Below are 26632 nucleotides of genomic sequence, written 5' to 3'. Positions count from 1 at the left end.
ACAATAAAAATTGAATATGTACAGTTGGAATGGAGGAGGTTAAAAATGGAATTAAAAGAACTGTACAAAGCAATATATATAAATATAGGATTTTGAACCCCTAAAACACACACAATAAGTTAAAAACAATACCCCTAAAATAACCAGTTAATACATTTGCCAGGAGGGACAGTTGTAATTATGCCAGGCCTGCTAATCGGAACAGGTGAGTCTTCAATTTTTGCTGGAAGGAGCGGAGGTCGGTAGTGGTTCTAATGTCGGGGGGGAGGTCATTCCAGAGGGTTGGGCCCATCACAGAGAAGGCCCTACTCCTTGGTGTCGCCCGTTGGCATTGCCTAGTGGACGGCACCAGGAGAAGTCCCTCTCTGTGTGAGCGAATTGGCCGCAGGGATGTATGTGGGAGGATGCGATCCCGCAAGTAACTAGGTCCCGTGCCATGGAGCGCTTTAAAGATGGTAATCAGCACCTTGAAACGCACCCGAAAAACCACAGGTAGCCAGTGCAGCTCGCGCAGGAGAGGTGTTACGTGGGAGTACCTCGTACTCCCCATCACAGCCCGCGCGGCTGCGTTCTGAACTAACTGCAGTCTCCGGGCGCGTCCCAAGGGCAGCCCCATGTAGAGAGCGTTGCAGTAATCCAGGCGGGACGTCACCAACGCATGAGTGACCGTGCGTAGGGCATCCCGGTCCAGTAGGGGGCGCAATTGGCGCACCAGGCGAACCTGGTGGAACGCCCCCCTTGCCACGGCTGCCACATGGTCATCCATTGACAGCCGGGCATCAAGGAGGACGCCCAAATTGCGCGCCCGTTCCACAGGGGGCAATTGTTCGCCCCCTATGGCCAGCGATGGAATCAGCTGGCTGAACCGAGGTGCCGGTAGCCACAGCCACTCAGTCTTGGAGGGGTTGAGTTTAAGTCTGTTGTCCCCCATCCAGACCCCGACGGCTTCCAAACACCGGGACATCACTTCGACAGCCTCGTTGGGGTGGTTTGGGGTTGAAATATACAGCTGGGTATCATCAGCGTAGAAGTGACACTTAACCCCAAAACCACGGATGATCTCACCCAGCGGCTTCACATATGTGTTGAACAGGAGAGGCGAGAGGACCGACCCCTGTGGCACTCCACAAGTGAGTGGCCTCGGGGTCGACCTCTGTCCCCCTGTCAACACACATTGCTTCCGGTCGGAGAGGTAGGAGCCGAACCACCGCAGAACGGTACCTCCGACTCCTATCCCCTCCAACCGGCGCAATAGGATACCATGGTCGATGGTATCAAAAGCCGCCGAGAGGTCTAATAGGACCAGGATAGAGGAACAACCTCTATCTCTGGCCCTCCAGAGATCATCGACCAACGCGACCAAGGCTGTCTCCGTGCTGTGCCCGGGTCGGAAGCCGGACTGGCGTGAGTCTAGATAATCGGATTCGTCAAGGTGTTGTGGAAACTGCTGCGCCACCACATTCTCAACAACCTTCGCTAAAAAGGGAAGGTTGGAGACTGGACGGTAATTAGCTAGCTCCGTTGGGTCAAGCGAAGGCCCCTTAAGTAAGGGCCTCACCACCGCCTCCTTCAAGGCGGTTGGCAAGGATCCCTCACCCAATGAGGCATTCACCAGGCCCAGAAGCCAGCCTCGGGTCACCTCCCAAGATGCCAGTACCAACCAGGAGGGACACGGGTCCATTAAACATGTGGTGGGTCGCAGCCGTCCACGCAACCTATCCAAATCCTCGGGGGCAACAGAATCAAACTCCTCCCAGGATGGTCTCACAAGACTCGCTGTTGGCGGCCCGTCTGGTCCACTGAGGGGGGCCCATCCACTCCGGATCTGAGCGACTTTGTCCTGCAGATATTCCCCAAACTCCTCTGCTCTGCCCTGCAAGGGTGCCCCCCGCGTCCTCTGTGACAAGAGGGAGCGGGTCACCCTAAACAGGGTGGCAGGGCGGTTATCCGCGGACGCAATAAGAGCGGCGCAATATCTACGTTTGGCCGCCCTTAATGCCACAAGGTAGGTCCGCAAATAGGCTCTTACCTGTGTTCGATCAGATTCGGAGCGTGAGGACCTCCACCTGCTCTCTAGACGTCTCCTATGGCGCTTCATCACCCTCAGCTCCTCGGTATACCAAGGAGCCCGGGTGGGTCGCTGTCGCAGGAGAGGTCGCAAAGGCGCAACCCGGTCCAAGGCCCCAGCCGCCGCCGTATTCCAGGCGGCCGCTAGGTCCTCCGACCGAGCGCGGGTCAGGGCTACAGGTAATGGCCCAAGCTCCGTCTGGAACCTATCCGGTTCCATCAGGTGCTTGGGGCGGTACCAGCTTGGACCGTCTGGTCCCGCCTCCTCGCGGTGGGGGGTAGCGCCAGGGAAGTCCAGCCGGAGACATGAGTGATCTGACCATGACAGGGGTGTGACAACTAAGTCCCCTATACCCAGATCACTCGTCCACTGCTCAGATACAAAAACAAGGTCCAGTGTGTGGCCACCTTCGTGTGTGGGGCCCTGAATTAATTGGGTCAGGCCCATGGCTGTCATGGAAGCCATGAACTCCCGAGCCACCTCAGATGCTGCTCCCGTCGACGGCAGGTTGAAATCCCCCATAACCACAAGCTTGGGGATCTCAACCGCCGTCTCAGAGATCAGCTCGAGGAGCTCGGGCAGGGCCGCTGATGTATAGCGAGGAGCCAAGTATACAATCAGCAAACCCAACTGCCTCCCTGGGCCCCATTTCACTCCAAGGGACTCACACCCGGATATCTGAGGAACAGTGAACTCCCTCGGCTCTAGACCTTCCCGTATAACTACCGCCACCCCACCACCCTTACCCAGGGCCCGAGGCTGATGGAATGCACGGAAACCACGGAACTTAGCTGGAAAGCAGGGCAACAAGCAAGTTTGTCATGGAAAACCCAAGTCATTTTTAAATACTTCTAAAACAGATACTTAAATGAGCCTTCTACTTCTTAAGCGTATAATTTTGCATATTTGCCTTACTGTTTTAAAGAGTTTTTCAGCTGCAGCCTGATTTTTCTTTTTGATAAACTGTGTCATTGCAGAGGTTCCGTGATTGAAAAAGACAAGGAATGGGAGTGTTGAAGTTGAACAAAAATAATGAAGCTTGAAACTATTTTCTAAATCTACCTTTGAAACATAGAGACTTGAAGTTTCGGCGGGGACTTTATTTCTCCCTTTAATAAGCCTGCCTGATCCACTAAAGAGCTCTGCAAGTGCTAATTTTAAGAAGTGCGTTGTCTGAGTAGAAAAAGCTCCAATTACATCTATATGTGGCCAGAGTTTGTAGAAGACAGCCCGAGTTGGAGGGGAGCAAAGTTAAACATGTCATCAACTTAGAGTCGCTGTATTCCCACAAGCACTACAAGTTCAACCCTTCTTAAATTATGTTAACTCTTATCTAATGCCAATTTAGTATTGAACGGCAATGGACCAGTTTCTTGTGTATAGGCTTGAATAAATCTACACTGCACATTAACCTAATTTTTTGCACCTGACAGATCTATAATTCCTGGCAATATTTGAGTATAACAAGAGAGAATTAACGAGCAGAATATTGCCTATAATCTATTGATTTATCGCAATAAAGCTTATAACATATTTATGTGACAATTTGTGAATTCATAACATGACAAGAAATGATTGCTTGAGGGAATAAGAAGCATTTTGGAAAAATATTCAAATAAAACTCTTCAAGCAACCCAGGCAATGGAAACAAAAACTGAAGTAAAGATTGGCAAGCTTTCAAAGGAACTTTATAAAGAAACCCATCAACTTTCAGGGGACATTTAATAGATAAAAAATAGAGTGGATTTCTTGGAGTGTAGATGTAGAGGATGACCTAGCCAACATGGTCCTGTTGAAATTATGAAACAAAGAACTGGAGTTACAGTTTCGAGCTGTCCTTGAAGCAGCTGAGAAAAACACAAGAAAAAGGGAAAAGAAAAATTGAATTAGAAATAGACAAGATATGTAGGAAATACTCCCGCTGTACCACAAACAAGAGAACCACAAACAAGGAGAACAAGAGAACAAGTTTTGGATTGCCACTTCAAATCCAAACTGAAGATTGACAGTGTGGACATAATCATACTGAAGGAAAATCCTGATAGGATTTTGAGAAAAAGAAAAGATTATGCCTTTCTAACAAATATTTTAAAGAAGAGAAAGATTCCATGTTGTTGGGATAAACTTAAAGAATGATTTTTACCTATCAAGAACAAATATTCAGATTGAACTTTATAGAAAAAGGCAAAGATTTCTTGGTTAAACATAAACTATGGAACAAATGCAAGAAATAATGGATTCTGACAATCAGATTGATCTGGACCAACCTCAAAGATCAGATATAGAAAAACAGAAGGAAACTGAGGGAACAACTGCACAGGACTTTGACACATTATTTAAAGATGGAGAATAAATATATAATATGGAATGAAAATGGAATGAATGCTCCATCAAAGCAAAAGAAGATATTTCACTATTAGAGGAAATTAAATGTTGATATAATTTGTATACAAAATTGGCGCTTTGTTATTGTATAAGCTGACTGCAGTAAAAATTCTTTATGTGCAAAAATAGAAAGATACATCAATCCCATGATGGAAAAATGGATGGAAAAAGTGATAAGAGTGAGCAGAGATGACAAAATTAACTTTTTTAATCAGAGAAAAGAATATATCTCATTTCAACTCTACCTGGAAACTTCTTCTAAACTTTGTGCTCAAGACAGAAAAAAAAATGAAACCTTGAATTTGGGATTTGCTGATTAGATTAGTTTACCAAATGTAAAAGTCAAAAGTTGAGACTGTAATGTTATTTTGCAATCTATTGCACTGAAAAATGCTGGAAGTCAATGCTATTTCCCTTTTCCCCTTTATCCTACATTTCTCTTCTTTTCTTTTCTTTTCCTTTTCTCTTCCACACATGTGGGAATCAGAACATACTGGAATTTATTTACAAACATAGTAATAGATGTTATTGTGCACTGCATACCTAGGAATAGATGGATTGGCCAGCCTGGTACATTAAAAGTGAGTGCACAATAATTTGAAGTAAGATTGATGCTGGTGAATGAGTAACATTCACTTTACATCAACGTTTCCACTGTAAAGTATTTTGTACCATTGTTCCTAGCAACTTGTAGGAATTTGAACTTTGTGGAAATTTATAGATAATAACCATATACATATCATGAATTAAGCTTTTATTCAAACAATTTGCATGTAGCAAGTTACATTTTAATACAAGCAGCTATAGAACAATACAAAACCAACACGGTTTCAACTTTTCTCCCTCCCCTTAACAGTTTTTAACAATTAAATATTTTTTTAAAGTATGCTGTTTTCCATCTAAACGTGGAGACAGCATATTCAGTCCTTTTTCAAAACAATTCTCCAGATTCAAAGATAAAATATTTGGCATATGTGTAAAATAATTAAGCATAACAGTTTTTGTCTTTAATTATTTTTTACATGCAAAAAGTAAGAAAAATAATTAGGACTCTTCAGGTTTAGATATTTTATTTTTACCTGATTTTTCCTAAACTTTTTTCTAAACCAGATTTCAATTGGAGAAGAAATGGTGAAACAAATTCTTTCAACCTTAATTCTTGCATAATGAAACTCTTTAAACTAAGAATAACATTTCTTTTCCAGTGATAAACTTTATGTTATTCTTCCACTTGTGAAGACAAAGAGTGAATATAGACACAGATTTCAAGCTCAGATTCAGTCATATGCCACAGTGAAAAGGGCAACAAACCTTTTTTTCTGTCTATGTTGCATACATGGAATGCAATCTAGCTATAGTGTTTAAAGTGTCCTAGAAATCTTTAAGGAATGTTGGCCCGGAAGTTCCAATGAAATGCTGCTGTGACCTTTTAACTGAATATTTTAACTGGGCAATGATAAAATTGCTCCCATTTACTCCAAGCTAAATGGATGGTCAAAATTGGATTAGTTGATACCATTGGGTCATTACCATGTTAACAGGGCGATTTCTAATGTGAATTTCAAGCAAGTGGGCAAGGTATTTTATTATGCCTGTTCTGTTAAATGTATTGCTTGCTCACCTAGCTGGTTTAGGCTGTCAGGGTGGGATAATGAACTGGATCTGGGTAGCAGTTAAGATCTCACTACGGAAGGAACAAGTATGGACTACCTTTAAAGAGACACTGGTATGCCTCCTTAAGTCCACTATCACCCTATTGTAAATGTTCCATTTTTTGTGGAAGGTTGGTAATATGTAATACAATAGTTATCCAAATTTGCTTCCCATTCTTGAGGAAAGTTGTAAAGATGGTGAGCTGTCAATTACAAACGATCATGGAAAAAGAGGGCTATCTGAATTCTCATCCAGTTGACTATATGACAGAAAGAGTCGTATTAATAGATGGCCTGGGACAGGAGTGGGATAAAAAGAGTGCCACATCCCTTCTCCTAGTGGAACTCTTACTGGTCTTTGATACTGTCTTTTATGCTTTTAGTTCCCCATCAGAAGAAGGAAATCCTCGAAATTCAACCAGTCATTTAACCCATTTCAAAGTTATGGCTGCTGCAGTGTCCCACAGTCATTCGCCCTTATGATGACCATGTAGAGGTTGCAGTGCCCCCTATCTTCCCCCACCACATCCTGCCCCACCAGAACCCCAGAGGCCTTGGGCCTACTCCCTACATGTCCATCACATACTTACCTTTTGAAAATCTCAGACCTCATCTTGCAGAAGGAGATCAGGCCATGCATCCCTGGGCCATTTGGCTGCCTCTTGGAAGTGGCTGTTATTTTTAGCAGGCCCATAATGTGAGTGAACCAAAATGGCAGCCACTTCTGCAAGGCCACTGCACAGCCCACGGATGAACTGCTCCATTTTGATGCCTTAAACACAGTCTGCAGAGCAGATATTTTCAAAAGGTAGAGGAAGATGTGGGGGTGGGGGTGGGAATCAGGCCTAAGGCCTGTAGGAACCTGAGGGGGGAAATGTCTGCAGGGTATGATGGGGAGGGAAAGGCCTACAGTGACCTGGTAGGGGAGAGAAGGGCCTGTGGAGACCTAAGCGGCAGCAAGTGGAGCATGGGGTATCTTGGGCAAGGGGGGAGGCCCGGGCCAGGCAGGCCTGGACCTAAGCTAGGCCTCTAAGAACCTCCCCCATTCAAGGCATCCAGTATTCCACTTAGCAACCTGTGCATTCATTTAGAGGCTGTATTGAGAAGAACGGGGGGTAGGGATCATAAATAAGGACATCTCACTTAATGGCCATCACCAGTTGTGGCTGTGATAAGCAGCTCCATTACAGTAATATTTCAAGTACTATCTCGTATTATATCATGCTTTAGTGATTTTGGTCCTTCCTAAGTGGGCAATTTTAGTCAGTGCCTATGATGAGAAAAAAAAAGAGGTCTTAGGCCCAGGGCTCAACCCTCTCTTCCAACCTATAAGGGAGGTCATTCATAGGCATTTGGTATGATATACAGTAGATCTGTGGATGATACCCAATTCTGTATCTCAATCCAGGCTTAAATGGGAGATGTGGCTGAGGTCATAGTTTGGTGTTTGGAGTTTTTCAGAGTCTGGCTAAGGAGATTCTGAAAGACTCTGGACAGGGTTGGATTTAGCTGCTTGCGAGCTGCACACAGACTAACATGCAGTTGGGACAGAACAATAATGCTAACACTCAACACAAGACATCTTAGGGCTTTTCTACTTTTGATACTGGGTGAGTTATGATCTCTCTAAGAGTACAGGCTGAAAACCTGGAATAAAATTCCAAGTAAAATTCCCTAGCCTAGAAGGTTTTTTCTCACAATCAGTTGATATGCCAATTTTATTTAATCACATCATTGTGATAAATCCATCCATTCACTGACTAGGAAATATAATGCTGAATCTACTATTGATCTTCTTCCCTATCTAAGGAGTCTAACTGGCATGGTTTAATGATTCAGCATCAGAGGGAGGAAAACCACACTGTTACTGCATTTCTGGTGTCTGTAATTACTACGTTAGGTGAATCACTCCAAATAAATAATCAATATATTCTTTTTTATCCCCACTATACCACTATGCTATTATTGAAACCTGACTGTTCTTATTACAGTGTTAATTGTTCTTGTATTAATTTTGCTGGGTTTTTAAATAAGAAACTTTGTAGATATTTTTTAATAGGCAACATTGCAGATAAATTTTTAGATTAGAAAAAGATGTGTTCATAGTATTAAAAAAAGATTCACCTTTCTTTCATATTATTTTATTATTATCCAGCTACAATTTTTTAAAAAATTACTAAAACTCTTAAAATTCCAAAATAGGAAGATAACTGCATATTTAATTTCAATTCAATATAAGTATATTTGGAACAAGCAACAGTTGTTTATTTATATCCTACCTTTATTATTTTTATATATAACTCAAGGCAGTGAACGTATCTAATACTCCTAGATGGAGAATTACCATAGAGTGGTTAATTATAACTCCACTTATTAACAAATGTGATCCCTCGTTTATTTTTCTTTGGGGCAAGAGTCAATCATCAAGAAAAAATAGGTTTGAAATTATTTAGGCAAGTAGGTAAATCTTTACATTAGATTTATGTATAAACTAGACAGATTAAAAATTAAACACGTAAGCCCACCCTGAAGCCAAATTGCTGAGATAGCCAAACCATTGTCACCATAGCAATTTATTGTCTTATTAATATTTTCAATTTGTTAGTCTTGAAGATACAGACAGGACTTACAGAAAAGTAAAAGTTACAATACTTGTTTTGGGCTTCTCTTATCTTTTCCAGATGATTGAACTGGATAGGATCGAACTGGCATCATGTTTAAGAGAAGGCTCTGCCTTGTGGCTAGGGCTTATTTTCTTCTACTTAGAGGAGGCAATTATTAGCCATATGAGTACCAGTAAACAGTCAGTGTAACGTAAGTTTTAAAAAGAGATCAAGTTGATATAAGAAATTATACGCTAGCTAGTCTAAAGTTGGTTCACAACAAAACATAAACATTGTAGGAGAATAAAAAATATTTTCTTGTTTTATTAATTTATTTTATTAATCTCCAATATTTTTTAAAATACCACAAGCCTGTTGATAAGAATAAGGATGAAGTAATGCAGAATTTTATTTTCAAGTCCTTCATCAGTCTTTAAATAAACTCAACAATCATGAGATAGGATGACAAACACTATTATGGACCAGTTACTAGTAAAAGAGATTAAGGAGAAAACAATAATTTTCATATCTGAGAGGTGTACAAGTGGAGTCTTCAGGGGATCACAGCTTGGCCAATTCATTTTTATTTATCTGTAAATGCTCTGAAGTTGAAAAAGAATAGTGAGGTGGAAGGTTTTCTGATGATACCCAAGCTGTTCACATAATAAAATCAACAACAGATTGCAAAGAACTCCAAAAGGATCACCACAAACTGGGGAAATAGGCTTTAAAATGGCAAATGCGGTAAAATGTAAGCAAGTGTAATGTTACACATATTGGCTCTAAAAACTCAGCTTTTACACACACATTAATGAGTTGCAAGCTAACTGTGACTGATCAGGAAAGAAGGCTTACTCAGTGAAAATAACAATTCTGTGTTGCTACTATAAAAGCAAAACAAAAGGTAAATTCTATGGTTGAAATCTTAGAAAGCCAATATAAATCTACAATGAGTTTTCATTTAGAACAGTATACATAGTTCTGAGTATCAAATACCTCAAAAGGTAGAAGAAACTAAAGAAAGTATTGAAAAGGCAATATAATGATTGGGAAAAACAAGAATATAAATCCATCTATAATGTGGAAATACAGATTAAAAAAGTGTTTTTCCATCACTCAAAATGTTGAAACTGTGTCAATTAAGCTGCAAATTTTATTGCCAGCAGATCTGATACTGCCACCAATTTAAACTGTTTTAAAAAGAGAATGGACAAATGTATAGAGGGTGAAGCTATCAATGGCTAAGACATGGTCCATTGTCCTCATCCAAGCAAGAGACTTCCTGTGTTCTGAAAAGGGTCTATTGACTGAGATGCTGCCCCAAAGAAGAGATTACAAAACTCAACTGGGTGTACTTTGCCATATTGTCAAAATCTCTTCTGCATAGTTTATGCCAGAAGTGTCAAATCTACAGCCCTGGTCCCTAGAGATTGTCTTATGCCTAGGGGTAGATTGCTGCCGGCATTTCTGCCGCTTCAGGGCACACACAATTTTGCATGCATGTACACCTCCTGCCAACCAGCTGATTTTCAGGTCTGCCAGGCATGCGGGAGATGCGTGCACTTGCACAGGGATTGCATGCACATGTGTGGGGGCGGGGGGAACTGGGGGCGCCCCACACATTCCATTTTTGGTGCCAGGAGGCTTCAGGGAGGGCCTCCAGAGCCTGGGGAGGCTATTTTTGTCCTCTCAGAGGCTCGATGAAAGCATCTGGAGTCTGGGGAGGGTGAAAACTCCTCCCCACCGTGCAGGGGGGTCACACATGCATGCACGGGGGATTGCATGCGCAGGTGGGTGGGGTGCATTGTATTGTGGGTGTGGGCACGCATGCGCGCGCTCTCACACGCACAATTTCGGCACGTGGGGACCAAAAGGTTCGCCATCACTGTACTAGAGAAAGGGGGAAAGTTTCTATAGAAGACTTTTGCTTTACACAAGCAGGCCCCTCTTACTATGTTGTGCGAAGTAATTGTTCTTCTTTCCTGATGTGAATTTATAGTGATGGTGGTCAACATCTCAATTGTGTGAGAGAAAAGAGTCCATTGTTCACTAGTAGCATAAAAGTCACTCAGCACTGATACTGACCATTTTAAAATTTAGGAGGAAGTGTCTTTGGCTGACCCGTTCCAAAACACCTAAACTTTACTTAACTGTTTTCCTTTTTGGCTTTCTAACAAGAGCATTCCTTTCTAAAAAACGATCAGGTCAAAATTATATAAATTTTAAAATGTTTATTAAGCAATTTTTAAAAAAGTAATCTGGGAATTCCTATTTCAATAATGGAGCAGAAGTAAGCACTGAACCTAAACGAAATAATATACCATCAGATGATTTCTCAGAAAGGGTGAAACCTTTGAGTTAAGTAGAATCCTCAACCCCACCTCAAACTGTTTTTGCTACAGTTGCCAAAGCTGCATTTCCAAAGCCTATGGGAGAAAGCCCGATTCATTAGGGTACTGACTCAAGAGACACATTTGCAGCATTGTTTACCAGAAGCACAGAATTCAAATTAACAAGCAGGTACAAGTCCATGATTGTATTCAACTGCCTGTTTCTTAAAGTGCATGGGGAGACTCCCAAAGGATTAGTTGCTAAGTGAAGACATATAAGGAAGAAAAAGGAAGAGAACGACAGAAATAGTTTTTTTTTAGAAGGATAACCCAAAAAATTGAAAAGGGAAAAACATGGAATTCCATTAGAATTGCAAGCACAATTTAAAATAAAGTTCAGTTGGCCTTGTCTTCTCACAAGCCAAATTTAACAGAACTTAACCACCAATCTCCAATATATACACAATCTAACTTCAAAATTACATTTCTAACCAACTGAATTAGAGGCAAGAACTATTTTGAATTACTGAAATGCTTGGAGATAAACATGCTTTATCTCTTGGTAATTGTACTCCTAATTTTATAGAACTTTCAAATAAAGATCAAAGCAACCATAAATCAGAAATAATTTCACATACTAGATTCATTTTACAGCTGAGAATGTAAGAGAAATCCAATGCAGTCATACCTTCTCATCTAGGTAGATTATTAGCATCCATTTCCAACCGGAATATAATTTTTTTTTTCTACATCCAAGAAAAATGGACCAACACAATACTAAATCCCATCTAAGCTAAAGTTCTAAAAACAATGCTGTCCCTTAAATATTTCGTAGAAAAAAAAAGGTAGAAACTTAAGGAGAAATGGAAGAAACATGTCCTTGTGTTCCTGTAGTTAACACACCTCTTAGGAACAGTTATTAGAGTTGCCCACAATTAACACTTGTTGGGTGCAGTAACATGGTTTATATTATACTATTCTGCTTTTACATTTTGAATCATTTTATTCTAAGAATATTTTGTGTCTTCTCAGTTGCAGGTGTTTAATTTTACTTTCTGTTGTTTTCTGTGTTCCTTTTTACGCTTTCAACCAGTTCTTACTTACATGGTGCTTTCAACAAATTCTTACTTATATAATGTTCAAACACTAATCTTACTTATATAACGTTCAAACACATGCACTAATATTTAATGAATTTACTACACTAGATTTCTCATTAATTGTAGCTTCGGGATCTTTATTTCTTTCTCTCTCTCCCCCCCCCCCCCACTTTAAAGATTATGTTTGCAGTTATACTCCAAAAAATGTTAGCAGTCGACATGGCAGGTCTCTGACTTTACAATTTTTTTCTTGCTTTCTCTAATTTTCTAAAGTGGGTTTGGGATGGTATTGGTGTTGCAAGCATTATAATTTACTGGTCACCAAGTTACTTTACTTCAAAACATAAATTTGTTCTCAGAAAGCATTTTGCAATTTTCAAGGAAAGTGTTACTCATTCTTCTTCACTACTAACAAAGGCTTGAGTTCATGAGACATGAACAAAAGTTGTCTGTAAGTCAGCAGCCATAGAAATTGATGGGATAAAATAAATAACTGAAAAGATAAACAATGCTGTTAACATTTTATGAATACATTTTAACTGTTTTCATAGCTTGGATGATTACTACAATATTGAATGTTTAATGCTAGTATTTCAACAGCATTTTTTCTACCGGAAAATGAGAAGAATCTTTCAGCCCAATTATATGCCGCCCTGATGTAACTTAAATTATAGGCTTATAGAGCAATACTGAAACTTTAAGTGTAGTTTTTTTTTTCAACTTAGGCTGTCTACTCATACAAATAATAAATATAACAGGAGGATAAGAGACTGACAAATAAAATTGCTCTAATATAGCTCTCATAGCACAGAAGTTTTTTTAAAAAAATACAATAAATGTGTTGTACCCGCTGGAAAATTCACATATTTATTATGGCTTAAATTTGTACAACCTAGAGAACCTGTTAAGTAGATCAAAGCTGGGTAGGAAATAGATCAGGCTAAACTGGTATATTTGGGGAAAATTTGAATGATATTGGCAAGGATTACTGAATCTCCTTTTTAACACTGGCAACACAACAACTTTTCTCATTTTACCAATTGAGAAAATAAAGGTACCCAGGAATGGATTTTATATAAAACCTCAGTTTCAATTCGTGAGCTCAAAAGAAATTCCTGGTCTTTCAACTAATTTCCATCCCAGAGATCTCCAGGAGCCTCTTTAAATACGTTTTTCCCATGGATTTGGAATATTTTGACCCACCTATTTGCTTTAGTTTTGTATCAGACGATTTATTCTTCTTTGGACTTGCTTGCCTGGTGATCCCTACAGGCTGTGCTCTCCCACAGACACCATTTCTTTGTATAGAACAATAACTATCTCTGAGCTTCACGATGGGCCTAAAGAAGTTATCGCCTGGTAAGGCCTCATCAGTCCCAACATTAAAGGGACAGGACGAAATCAAAAAACAACTACAGGACTTAAATGAACAGCTCAGAGAGACGAAACAGCAAACCACACAGAATGAACAGAGGATAGGTGTACTAGAGGAGGGTGCAGTTGGGGTGAGAGACGAGATGAAGACAATCCAAAGGGGGAATGTAGAATTTGGAAATCAGATGTTAAAAATGGAATTTGAAAGGATGTTTTTTTTCCCTTAGGTTCCAAAACTTGCCAGAAGTTGAGAATGAAGATCTTAAGGAGTTTATGACCACAATACTAGCAGAATATATTAACAGAGATAAACAACAGCTTTGGTGGGATATTGACCTGATCTATAGGGTTAATTCAGCCTATGCAAGAACACACAATGTTCCAAGGGAAGTTCATGTTAAATTTCTTAGAAAAACTACAAGAGATGAGGTTCTAGGAGCTCAAAGGGGAGGACCATAAAGAAATAACCATTCTTAAACAGATCCCAAAGAAAGTAAGAGATAATAGAAGGAAATATTCCTTCTTAGCAAAAAAAATTATACAATAATGGGGTCTGGTTCAGGTGGCTGTTACCAGAAGGCATGTTGATTTTCTGGGAGAGCAGTAGAATTAGAATCAACACAGTAGTGGAAGCAGAGGCTTTCACTAAAAAACACTGTGCTCTCTTAGGTGAAATGGGGGATGTTACACAAGAAACAAAGGAGGGAGGGGCTGAGGCTCTGCCAGTGGACGGGGGGAGGGAGGATGCGACAACTAGAAGACTCAGATCACAAAAGTGATTTGAAACATTATTGCAATTGTTGTTACAATGTACCTTTATGGAAGTGATACAAAACAAATGATTGAAACATACTGATGATTTTGTGTTAAACTCAAAACTGCTAATACTTATGTAAATGTTGATATTTTTCTATTTTTGTTTGTAAAAGTTGTGAGACCTGGGGGGGGGCTTCTCCCCCCCCCCCCCCGCACAATGTAGCTGTCAAAATGTTCTATAACCCTATAATCCCTTTTCCCTGTAAAACTTTTAAAATCAATAAAATTTGAACAATTAAAAAAAAGAAATTCCTGGGCTCAAATATGTGATTTATTCTTTTTAGGACGCTAACAGGACATGATTGTTTTTCCTATTTCTTTTTTGTCTCACCCTTAGTCTTGGAGTAGTCTTTGTAGAAGAACTGTGCTAATCTACCGCATAGTGAGAGGGAAATCAGGAGTCTGATAGTACTTTTTGTGGCTAATAAATTTTATTAAATAGCATACTCTTTTGTGAGCTTTAAAAACTTGTGCCTTTAAAAAAATGTGTTACTCGGGAAAGTTGTATAAGACTCCTTATGAGCTATAATCTTGATTCTCACCAGTGATCTCTCACCCAAATTCTAACCAGGCTGAACTTTACTTGGTTCCAAAGCCAAGATAAGGTCAGCCATGAACCACCGCCTGCTGAGACTAATATTCCTTTCCAAAAGCTAGATCACTAATTTCTTCATTTGTTCATGTTCTGTTTGTATTTGGAAAGAAAATTTCTAACTTTAAAGAAAAGCATAATATTCTTTTGAGTATGGCCTTTGTTTGCTGTTCAATAATCACATAAAGTGTTGACGTTTAAATATCTAGGACCAGGACAGTATCTAATACAGGAACATTAGCAACATGAGTTGAGATGCTCACTTAAAGGTTCTTCTCAGACATAATTGTTATTCCCAGAAATATGAAAACAACATTATCTAGCCCAGTGATGGTGAGCCTATAACACAAATGTCACAAATGACAAGTCATGCCATTTTTTGCTAACACGTGGGGCCTGAGGCCTCCAAAAACCATGCAAGCATTATCATGCAATTTTCAGAGACTCCGGGGGCCCTGTGAGAGGAGGGCTATCTCGGGCAACTTCCAGAAGTCCAGACAGGAGGTCAAGACAAGCCTCTTTTGTCCTTGGCAGGGGTGTGGATGGGGAGAAGGGGGAGTGATATACCAGCAGAATTAAGGTAAACATGTTCTGAACTTTTGGCATGCCAAACCCTAAAAGATCCTAGCCTTGGATTCTCAGTAATGTGCATAATTATGGAGCTCTGGAAAATAACATACACAGTAAGGATGAATAAAATAGTTCTTGAGGCAACCCCTAGCTCGTAAGGTGATATGAATAGAACTTTTGGATCACAGGATTTTGACTTGGGTTATACCCTGCAACTATGAGAATACTATTTTTCACACATGAATATGGCAGAGAACCTATTCTACAGCACTTCTACCATTTATTTTACTCATATTATGTTGGGACCGGAGTTTAGATTGAAAACAGCCATGCGTATGTCAATTTCTGAAATAAAAATATTGATTTTAATGGGGCAAAATATTACTTTCCTGTAAGCTTTCCTCCAGATTTTATAAATCAGCCTAGTTCTGATCCATTAGAAGCACAGATGGGATTGCGTCAAGATGTTCTGCATTATGTTCATTCCAAAACTGAAAACTGGAATCAAATCGCTACAAAAGCCTTTTTTTGTTTCAGAGTCAGATAGCATATCTAGCATCAGATAGTGTATCTTTAAAACTCTGGCAAGCAAAACCTCAAGCATTTTTGCCTTTGCAATACTGATGAACCTTTTGGTCAAATAAAGTGACCACTTAAAGCATCAGTGGCCAAAAGATAAGTCATGGTTAATATGTAATCCTATAAAATCCTATGACATGCAGTGAGACATCACTCAAGTCTAATCTAGGCACAAATTTAATGACAAAAGAACATCCTTTTTATTTCATTCAAGGGGCAACCTATCATAATTCTCAAACTGTAACTTGCAACTCCCAGGAATGTTGTGAACAATTTACAAGAGATTTGCTATTTTCTTTTTAAATTTTCCTCTGTCAAGCTTGGACTTTGAATTTTTGCATGCTCACCAATCTGTTCCTTTTTTGGCAGAGGCATGAGGATTCTGTAAACTCAAAAAAACCCAACACCCATTTGATTTGATGTTGATACACAATTTTTGAAATGAAAATGTTTATAATCACTTATTTCTTTTACAAAATGTTTTAATGTTGTATCTATTAAAATCTATCATTATCTCATTATCTGTAAAGTTTTGTGACTTGCTTTGACTATATAACTGTACTTTCTGGAATAGAGTTTTTAGTAGAATTAATATGGACAACATTCTAATTCTGCAAGATGTAGCAGCTAATTTTTTAAAAAATTCATTCCATGTTAGTGATGTATTAACATTGACCATCAATGGTGGGTTTTTGCTTCTGTTGGAAATATTTGTTTTCTCTACAATCTTTGCAGGTGTGGCACGTAATAATACATCCATATTCTCTGGAGGATCTGTAGAAGTCTACATGTTAGTAATTATTAGTAAAATGTAAAAGCATTTATTAAAGCTTAAAATTTCATAATACAAGTGGGCTCATTTATCTCTTGCTCAATCCTAACCTGAATGAAATCCTTTGTTTAATTCCCGAGAGCTGGCAAAAATTCATTTATCTTTTTAGACTGTTTGCAGTTTTGGTAACTTTTGGGAACCCCTGCCTTAGATAAAAACTGGTTAACATTTCTTCATATTATTTTGACACAGGTAGTTTTTCTACCCTAGCAAATCAATACTGTTTTAACAAGAGAGCAAAAGACCACACCAATATGTATTGGTATTTTAATGAATGAGAAATAAAAACCGGTATAACAGTATTGCCTTTTGATTGCTTATTTAATTAACTAGAGAGGACAATGCAAAGTAGTACATGGAAAGACCCCTTCCAAATGTTTTCATTCAACTCTTTTTGTCTTAATTAAATAAATTAATGTACTTACTAATCCTACCTACAAAATGTGTTTATGCAATGAAGGAACAGTACTTAGCAATGCATTCATATTTTTTCCCATCCATTTTCACAAACAGAAGAACAAACCAGAAAAAAGAAAACTTTGTGCAATGTGTGACACAGAAACTACAGTGTATTTATTTGGAGAAGCCAAGGCATAAACTAATCACAAATCCTGATTTAAAAATTGGTAAAGGTAAAGTTTCCCCTCGCATATATGTGCTAGTCGTTCCCAACTCTAGGGAGTGGTGCTCATCTCCGTTACAAAGCCAAAGAGTCAGCGCTGTCTGAAGTAATCTCCGTGGTCATGTGGCCGGCATGACTAAACGCCAAAGGTGCACAGAATGCTGTTACCTTCCCACCAAAGGTGGTCTCTATTTTTCTACTTGCATTTTTACATGCTTTTGAACTGCTAGGCTGGCAGAAGCTGAGACAAGTAATGGAAGCTCACTCCATTACTCAGCACTAGGGATTCGAACGGCTGAATTGTCAACCTTTCTGATCGACAAGCTCAGCGTCTTAGCCATTATGTTTATGTGTGCGCGCATGCATGTATTGCTTGTACTTTCCACCCATTCCTCAGGTAGTGACTATCACAGTTAGCAACTATTCACAAATATGATGGTAATAAAAAGACCATTTTCTAACCAATCTATGCATTCATGACGAGGCCCTTGCAGCAAATAGGCTGGTCAGCTTCAGCACATTATTGCAGCCTGATTCTGCACAAACAGCTGATTGGCAGTTGGTTCGGCCTCCCGGAATACCACCAATCAGCTGTTCCATGCTACGGGGATCGCCACAACCTATAACCAACTCCATGTGTCGTGTTTTCGGCCTCCCCATGTCGCGTTTTCAGCTGTTCCAGGCAGCAGGGATTGGCGGCAGCGGGGATCTGGAACCTGCTGAAAGCACAGTGCGCGGAGGCCAAAAATGGGTGCGCAGAGGCCAAAAATGCAATGCATGGAGGCAGCGAGCAATGACGATGTGCTGTGGCAATCCCTGCAGCCTGGAATGGGTCTAAAATGGTGTGTGCAGAGGTCAAAAAGCTATGTGCAGAGGCCAAAAACACAATGTGAAGAGTCGGTGATTGGCGGCAATGTGCTGTGGCGATCCCCACAGCCTGGAACAGGTCTAAAACGGAGTGTGCAGAGGCCAAAAATGTGACCTGCGGAGGACGAAAACGGCTGGCGGGTAAGGGCCAACGGGTGGTTGGACCTTCAGCAACATTCATTGTATAAGACACACAGACATTTCCATCCACTTTTAGTGTGTGTGGGGGGGAAAATATATTTAGAACTTTATCTGACTGAGATGACAGCAACAAGAAGACTTTGCAGTATTTCTTTGTGACAATGTGTTATTTAGTGACCATTCATTTAGCGACCATTCACTGCAAGACCTAGTCTTGAATGTAACAGTCACTAAACGAGAAATGGGTGTAATTCATGTAAATTAAGCAAAGCTTTTGAAATTAGAATGGTTTTTGAAGAAAACAGCAACCAAAACCAATTTCAAATGTCATAGGTGCAACAAAAAAGCTTTAAGTTAAGTTGCATTTAGTACATATAGGAAACTATAGCTTGTATGAACTTAATGTTCTTATATTAACCTTTAAAACGGATGAAAACATTACTAAATAGATCAGAATGCATGTGTCCAAGAAAATGGATATTGAAACATATGTTAGCTTTAAGTACAAAACACTTCTTTTAAATTACTGCCATTACACTAATTTTTGAAAGCAAGTTCATTTTAACATTACTCTTTATCTTAAAATTAATTCATTGAAATATTAACACTCTCACATAAATCTTTCTTTCTTACCTCTCAAATTTTTAGGATTTATTTGTTTTGTTCGAGGCATTCTCATCCAATCATAGGTAGTTTTGCAGAAATGGAGAATAGATCAAAAGAAGATCCATAAATATGCCAATAAGGTCAATTAATCCACATACTGGGGAGGAAAAAGATTAGATTAAGTAATATCAGAAGCAGTGATCTGTACATACAATATCTATTTAACGAGCTGATTGCATTACAACAATATGGACTGCCAGTAATCACATGAGACCAGGCTAACCTTCACATGCAAAGTAATTACTTCTTCATTATTTTATTTTATAGACTATGGCCCAGAAAATATCCCATTGTGTCTAGCGCAGATGATCTTTATAAATGATGTACTTAGAACTAAAAGTTTAACTATCTCATTCTTTAATTATCTACACTCAACATAATTTTTTCTACAATCACCTCTTTAAGAAAAAAAAACACAATTTAAAAAGCAATACATTAATTATGACTAACTGAAGTCAATCATATAGAACACTTTAAAACTGCATCCACAATTATATTTAAAAAAAACTATTTTAAAGTTTCAACCCACTTGTAATGGAAGTATTTTAACAGGACAATCCTCTGTCATGCCAGCATGTTAGGTCACCAAAATATGTGAGCAAAATAATAGGTTCTAATATTAAGATTGTGACAAAGTTGCTGAGTCAGATCAAATCTATTAAATTTTACAGTTTTTAAGGAACTGTAAAACCCTTCCTGAAGGAGATGCCTCCCCAAATAGTTTAAAACTCCACTGCAGAAATATTTATTATGTGCATATAATGAATAATCCAATATGGTATTTCAAATCTGTTCCGCTAAAGTTTCCTCAGATCTCAGACAGAAATCAAAAGGCCTTTAAAGAAAAGTTCTAAGAGCTCATTTTGGATTACAATCAAACACAAATTATGCACCCTACAAAAACACAAAATGTTCTCTATTGCTCAAGAGAAAAATAATTCTAATCCACCTTTCCTAAACTACTTGTTTCAGTTAGTTTTTAATAGTGTATATATCTTGTTCAGGGTTTATCCACTCCAACAGAATGATTAAATTGTGAGAAAATTTAATGTACAGCCATCTTTCTTCCTTGAAATAATTAATGGGAATCATGTAATGCAGGGAAAGGGGAGAGATTCACAAATGAGTATGTGTGGCTATGAAGGAGTTATTTTCTTTGACCCCAATATGATAATTTATTTTTCCCTTAGTTTCAGAACTCTTGTGTTTTTAAAATGTTATTACTCTTCAGGGCCTTGCTAGGTCAACAAAAATGTGAAAAATACTATGTGAAACATGGATAGTTCTTTAATTGGATATCCAGGTTATTACCAAACGTATTATGCTGCCAAGTCTTAGACAAAACTGTAGTTAAAAATATCAGCCTTTTCCTCACAATTCATCCCAGATGCTGGAGTACTGGCTGGTCAGCTATTAACAGCAAATGAATCCTTTACCCTAGCAAGAATTTTTAGACTCAGTATATAAAAAGCACATTACATAATATTTATTCTTTTAGAGTAGTACTTCCGCTGGCCACCAGCAGGATTTCCCTTCTGTTTTTAGAATAGTTAAGGATATAAAAGGCGCTCGGGTGACAATTCTTTCAAATAGGAAAACATCAAGCATCTCTTATGTGAATAACTGAGGAAGGGCAAAGGGAAAGAATAGTGGGGGGGGGGGGGACCCATCAGAATTAACAAAACAGCATTACAGGAAAAAATGGAAATGAAATGAGGCGCAGTGACGGCGGGTAGCCCTGTGAGAAGTACTGTTGCAAAGGGGAAAAAACATGAATGAATAAAGAGGGAGGAGCTTGGGAAAACCCCTGTGCAACGCAGAACTGAACAAAGCACAGCACACATGCCAGGAGGTGGAGGAGAGCGAGTGCAAACCAGGACCGACCCGAGGGAGGGAGAACTCACCGGGATGCCTGGTTACCACAGCCACAGCCCAGACGCCCAAACCTACCTTGCTGAAGCTGCAGACGCCACCGTATAAAAAACGCATGCAGCCCAAAAGGCCGGGAAGAAACAGGAGCAAACGCGCCAATGCAAGCCGAACCAAACCGCGCCAGCCAAAGCCTACAACGCGAGCCGTGCAGGCTTCTCTCCGGCCCTTGCATTCGCGCCTCAAGCCCGACTCTCCCTGCCCCGAAGCTTTCATGATTAAAGGAGACTTCTTGGGGCTGACGGGAGGGGGGTATGTTTTTCCCTCAGCTTTGAGGGCTCGGAGGCTCCGCGGGGGCTAAAAGAAGCGGCCAAAAGGGGAAACTGGCAGACCCGGGGGGGGGGGGAGGTGTACGCGCTTAGGTCTCTCCTTCCGCCACCCTTCCTGGATTCCCCCCCGCAGCCCTGCTCAGTAGGCAGCCAGAGCTGCTGCTGCTGCTGCTTCTGATGGCGGCGGCGCCGGCGTGAAGAGCAGCAGCCACCGCGGCAGCAGCCGGGAAGCTCGTCGACCCCAGCACGGCGGCGACGTCTGGGATCCTCCTTTGCTTGACAGCCGCCTCCACAAACATGACCCGGCGCTAAAAAAAAGAAACCCCTCCCCACAATCCTCTTCCTCACTAAGGCCTCCCCTCTTCTGCCATACGCATCCCTCCGCCGGCTCAGCACAGACATATAAACACGGCAGCAGCGCCCCCCACCCCTTCAGCACCTCCTCCTCCTCTTCGGTTCAACTCTCTCTACCCCAGTCACTCCAGGCACGTCGCGATGGGCCGAGAGAGCCCCCGAAAAACGGGCCGGAGTTCAAACCGGGGGACTGGGAAATGAGCGAAGCCTTTTCTGCTGCGCCAGGTGTCCACACCCGCGGTTCAGCCTCGAGAAACATTTCGCCTCGGTCCTCGAGGGCTGCAGCAGAAGCATGCCCGCGGCCGTCCCAATCCCGGCGGCTCTTGGCCCTTACGCACCCTCCAGTAAGCTGTCTCCTCGGGGACCGCGCCTCATCTTGGCGGGAAGTTCAGCGCCCCTCCTTTCATGTCGAGAGTCACCGCCAACTCTGCCCGCATCTGTTCCAACTTGGGAGCTCCCTGCCCGCCTACCATCTCCCCGGGGCTCTTTTTCCCCGCGGATACCTTCCTTCACGTCCATAAGAGCTGTTTGCTCATACCTAGGAACTCCAGCTCCAGCCAGCCTCTCCTGCCTGCCTCCGGGGAGGCAGGTGTCGCGTCATTTTCCCCGAGAAGCCTTTCCTTCTGGAGAGGAACCCTCTCGCCACTTCACACCTACGTATCTCTCGTACCTTATTCCAAACCCGCGCTCCCCTCCAAGGACCTTTGCTGCCGCTTTGCTCCGAACGGTTACCTTCCCCGTATCGTCTACCCCTCTCCGCGTATTCCACATGTTTCACGGGCTACACGTCAACAGTCTCCCCGGCTTCCACCCTCCCCTGCAAAACCCACAACCCTCTTTTCCCGCCCCGGGCTGCATCCTTTCCTCCCCCGCCGTTTACACCCAGGATTAGCAGCCAAGCCTGAACTAGCCACCCCTCAAGCCCACCTTCCCATCCTCTCCCGCCACTATACAAAGCCCGGGTAGCAGGCAGAGGAAAGGAGAGGGTGCGGCGATACCGGGGGTAGCAGGTGGACAAGAGAAACACCCAGTCTGCAGGGGCGCTCGGGGGGTTAGGGGGGTGGCCAAACGGGCTTGGTGGGGCATGTCACAATCGGGTACTCGAAAGAAAGCAGAGCGGGACTTTGGAGGTTTAGGCGAGGAAGTTGGAGAAATTAAAGCGCAAAGGAGGCAGTTGTACAGGAGGATTCAGGAACAGTAGGAATCCATAGGCAAAAAGGGGGGGGGGGTTCAAAGAAGGTGTCAATGGGCGGAGACACCCTACACGGTTAAAGCGGGGGGCTGGCTGGAACGGCTGCCGCCACCACTTCCCCTTTTCTTTCTCTCCCCCCTTCCTCTCTTCCCTGGTGCCCTTCCCCCATTCTAGTAAGGGCGAGAGGGAGGGCGGGGAGAGAGTAGAGCACGCGACCGGCTGCACCTCCGGCCTTTTTTTGGGGGGGGGAGAGGGGGAAGAGGAGATAAATGGAAAGGAGGGGGTTTGCTTTACCTTCCTTCACTTTCTATTGCAGGAAGCGGGCCGGGTGACGTCATCGGGTCTCCCGGGCCCCGCCCCCTTCTCCGTCTGCCTAGGAGAGAAGGGGCGGGGCTTGACGAAGGAAGGGGTGGCCGAGGGGCTTTCCTCGCTTCCTCTAGACCTCGACGAGGAAGGGCAGAAGTGAAACTAAGAACTTAAAGCAGGAGGGGGGAGGGGGAATTCCTTTGCTACCGTTTAGATCCTCCCACCCGAAGAATCCCAGCAGCTCTTTGAGCAGCAAGTCGCTTTTCTGGAAAGCCCTGGTTTGCAAAGCAGCTGGGACCTTCGCGGGAGGCAGTGTCCTTGGATTATCAACCATCATTGCTTTGTCTTTAAAAGTCAAAACTATCTCCCCCGCCTGGCCTTGTAGCTGTGTTTTCTCTACAGGTCCTAGAATTCCCAGGCAGGCTGACTTGGAAGTCAAAGGACTGAACTTCAGTATAAATATTTTACTTTTCAACACTGCCTAACACAGGCTGTTTCAGCAGCAAGCTGAACTCCAGTTTTACAGGTTATATTTCACATAGAGTTATTGAGTGACCAGCTTATACAGACACTTAAAAAAAAAAAAAGGATTTCTCCAACTTTCCCAAGTATTTCTAAACAAATGAAATATGTATGCTAAATTTCTATTGCTAATTAAGGCATACATAGTTTGAGGAAGCACGCTTTAAAAGAAAAAGTGTCAGGGACAATCATCATTGTAAGACACCCATCAATCAAACAGGAAGAACTAGGCAGGCAATGATCTTTTTTCTGCCTATCTCATTAAAATTAAAATCCACTATTAAATCTGGTCAAGGACACAAAAGTATTGGGAAATGTAATAAGCTGTGAAATGTTATATGATAATACTGGATCTGCTATTTAATTATAGAAACACTACCCCAGGCTTTCTACAAAATACAGCTTAATGGGGGGGGGGTTTCTTTAATGGACAAAAACATGGAAGTAATAAAAAAATAGTAGGGAATTTTTATAGAGACAGAAAGATTGCAAGTGGTCCCGACACAATTATGTAAATAAGGTAGAGCAATGACATAATGGAAGCCTCTTCTATTATTGTGTCATTCTAACTTAAGTTTTAGAACAATGGGACAAATACTGATGCACAATAGCCCAACCATACTGTCTAGAGTAGTTCTTACATTTCAAGGTTGACAATCTGAGAAATGACTGGGAATATATGTTTGAAGTTATAGGAAATCAAGCCAATCTCTGAATTTGTCCACCCTGGTGTCGTTGGGATGTCTACCTAAAAAGAATGCTGAACTCTGAAAGAAACAGCATCCAGCTTCTTGTAAAAGGAAGAAGAAACAATTCTGTAAAATGATGGTCCTGTCATTCAGATCAGGGTTAAGGACTCTGGATTCAAGGTATTACAAAATTCCCACTCGGCCACCACAACCAAAAACAAAGGATGGAAACAGCTGTGGAACAGCCCTTTCTGAAGGCCAAAAGTATGTCACATCTGCAGAAATTGGATGCCCTGCTATTACTACATTTATTCAGAACTAACCAGATCCTAAGTAGTTTTGAAGAGGACAGTGTTCAAAGACCGCTCTATCTACATGATCTTATTTTTGCCACTGTGTTTACCTGTTATGCTTGTCCACTATATTACTCTCAGTTCTTGAGTGATTCACAGCAGATGCCTTCTAATGCTAAGCACAGCCATCATCACCCTGGAGTTTCTTTGTTTTTTTGTTTTAAACAGATTTTTCTCTAGAAAGAAAAAAAAACGATGAGAGAATTGGTGAATAAAAAAGGAGAGAAGACTTCTTCGGCATTTAACATACAATCCTTTTTGATAAAACCGTCTACTCGTGCAGTAAATTTGCCTGGAAGCTGCCCTCTCCCTCTGGCACACCCACGACGCCTAGCGCCATCCTATACACGACCGTGGAAGCAGCTCACAAATGGGGGTCTTCCCTTGAGGCTGAGCGATCCCCAAGCTTGCAAGCCCAGCTATCCTTCCATAAGATCTGCTGGACTGTCGCTCTCCTTGGCGAAAGGGAGCTTCCTCGGATCCAGAAAAGAAAAGATTAAAGCGAGGAAAGGGGGGGGGGACACAACCATGCATTTGGATTTTTGGGTGATTTCCCTCCCTCGGGAAAAGTCCAAACTTAACCGGGAAGAGTCCTTACCGAGGCAAGCAGCGGCAGCGCTGCCGCCTCCAGCCCTGGTGCCCGTCACACGCCCCCCTGCAGAGGCCCATCTCTCCAGGACCGAGACACGCACACACCCTCCCATGTATGCACAATCGCTGGGGCTGCTGCTGCTGACGCGGAGATCCCGGAGGTTCCTCCTTGCTGCTGGCAGGTCATGCAGGCTGCGCTTGCCGGCGCCGCCTCCTCCTCCGCCTCCGCCTCCTTCCTGGTTGGGTTTTCCCGTTCGCTAAGGAGCCACGCTTTAATCCCCCTCCTACGCCTCCTTCCCGTTGCGACAGACTGAGCCAAACTGCGCGGGCACAGAAATATGCACACCCCGCACCAGGCGAGCGGGCCAAGCGCCCCTCTCGCCGCTGTCAAATCTGTCCCGAAAAACCGGGGAAGGAAACTTACCCCAAGTCGGCGCCGGTTCTCACCAGTTAAGTTTTAGCGTGAAACGACAAAAGCCGAAAGAAAAGGAAGGCAAACCCCCTTCGCTGTTGGAAGTGGGCGTGAGAGGAAATCAAAAGGGGAGGCGCCTAAGGCTCGCTCACTCGTTCTCTCTCTCTCTCATTCTTTCTCTCTCTCTTCTACCTCCGCCTCCCTGTCCCCACCCCCACCCCGCCGGCGCTTGCTCCCCTTTGGCCCTGTCCGGGTTTTCGCTGCGCGGCTTTGATTGGCTTGCATTGCAACCATCAGCTGTTTATAAAGATCGTCAGTAGGGCAACGGGATCTTTTTCCAGAATAGGAAGGAGTTCCCCGACGAAATCCTTGCTTTAGCGGAAAGCTTGATTTATTTTATTTTTTTCAAAAGCGTACACTGTGCAATGCGACCTTTTTTTCTTAAGATTGTCTAATACCGATGACATAATAAATACTACTGAAGGCAATTATCCATAAAAGGTTAAATAATGGTAAAGTAATAAATAGATATACAGAAATGAGTCTAGTAGTTTTCCACACTCATTTCTAAAATAACACAATGCTCTGATTCGTGTATCTTTTCTTTACTTGGAAGTACGTTTTACTTTATTTTTCTAAAAAGTTCAAGGTAGCTCATAACTTTCAACAAATAAAGCTTTCATTCTATTCTACAGTGCTTACCTTATTGTAATCCCTGCTGAATGCATTGACTTATAAATTTCCTGAATCTTAAACTTGCCTTGCTTAAGTGCCATCAATAAAGGCTTCAGAACATCCTTAATGCACCAAAGACAGCT

The 26632-nt window shown here is 41.8% G+C and overlaps 1 protein-coding gene across 8 annotated transcripts in view; it reads right to left on the bottom strand.

Moving 5' to 3' along the window:
• HIVEP1 (HIVEP zinc finger 1) overlaps positions 1-25976 on the bottom strand; it is an 87965-nt gene extending 61989 nt beyond the window's left edge. For 2 of the 8 annotated variants that reach the window (XM_081950111.1, XM_081950118.1), the window contains exons 1-3: positions 25827-25976; positions 24862-24987; positions 19165-19294 (exon numbers count right to left, since the gene is read on the bottom strand). In XM_081950111.1, the coding sequence (XP_081806237.1) occupies positions 19165-19210 (46 nt within the window). In that variant the 5' untranslated portion in view covers positions 19211-19294; positions 24862-24987; positions 25827-25976. The other 6 variants (XM_081950112.1, XM_081950114.1, XM_081950115.1 and 3 more) reach the window with 6 other exon arrangements.
• Between the last annotated feature and the right edge of the window lie 656 nt (positions 25977-26632).

This window comes from Natrix helvetica, assembly GCF_964273705.1.
Source record: "Natrix helvetica genome assembly, chromosome: 4".
NCBI classification, from domain to species: Eukaryota; Metazoa; Chordata; class Lepidosauria; order Squamata; family Natricidae; genus Natrix; species Natrix helvetica.
Note: the sequence above shows the minus strand (reverse complement) of the source record. Positions and strands in the feature narration are given on the sequence as shown.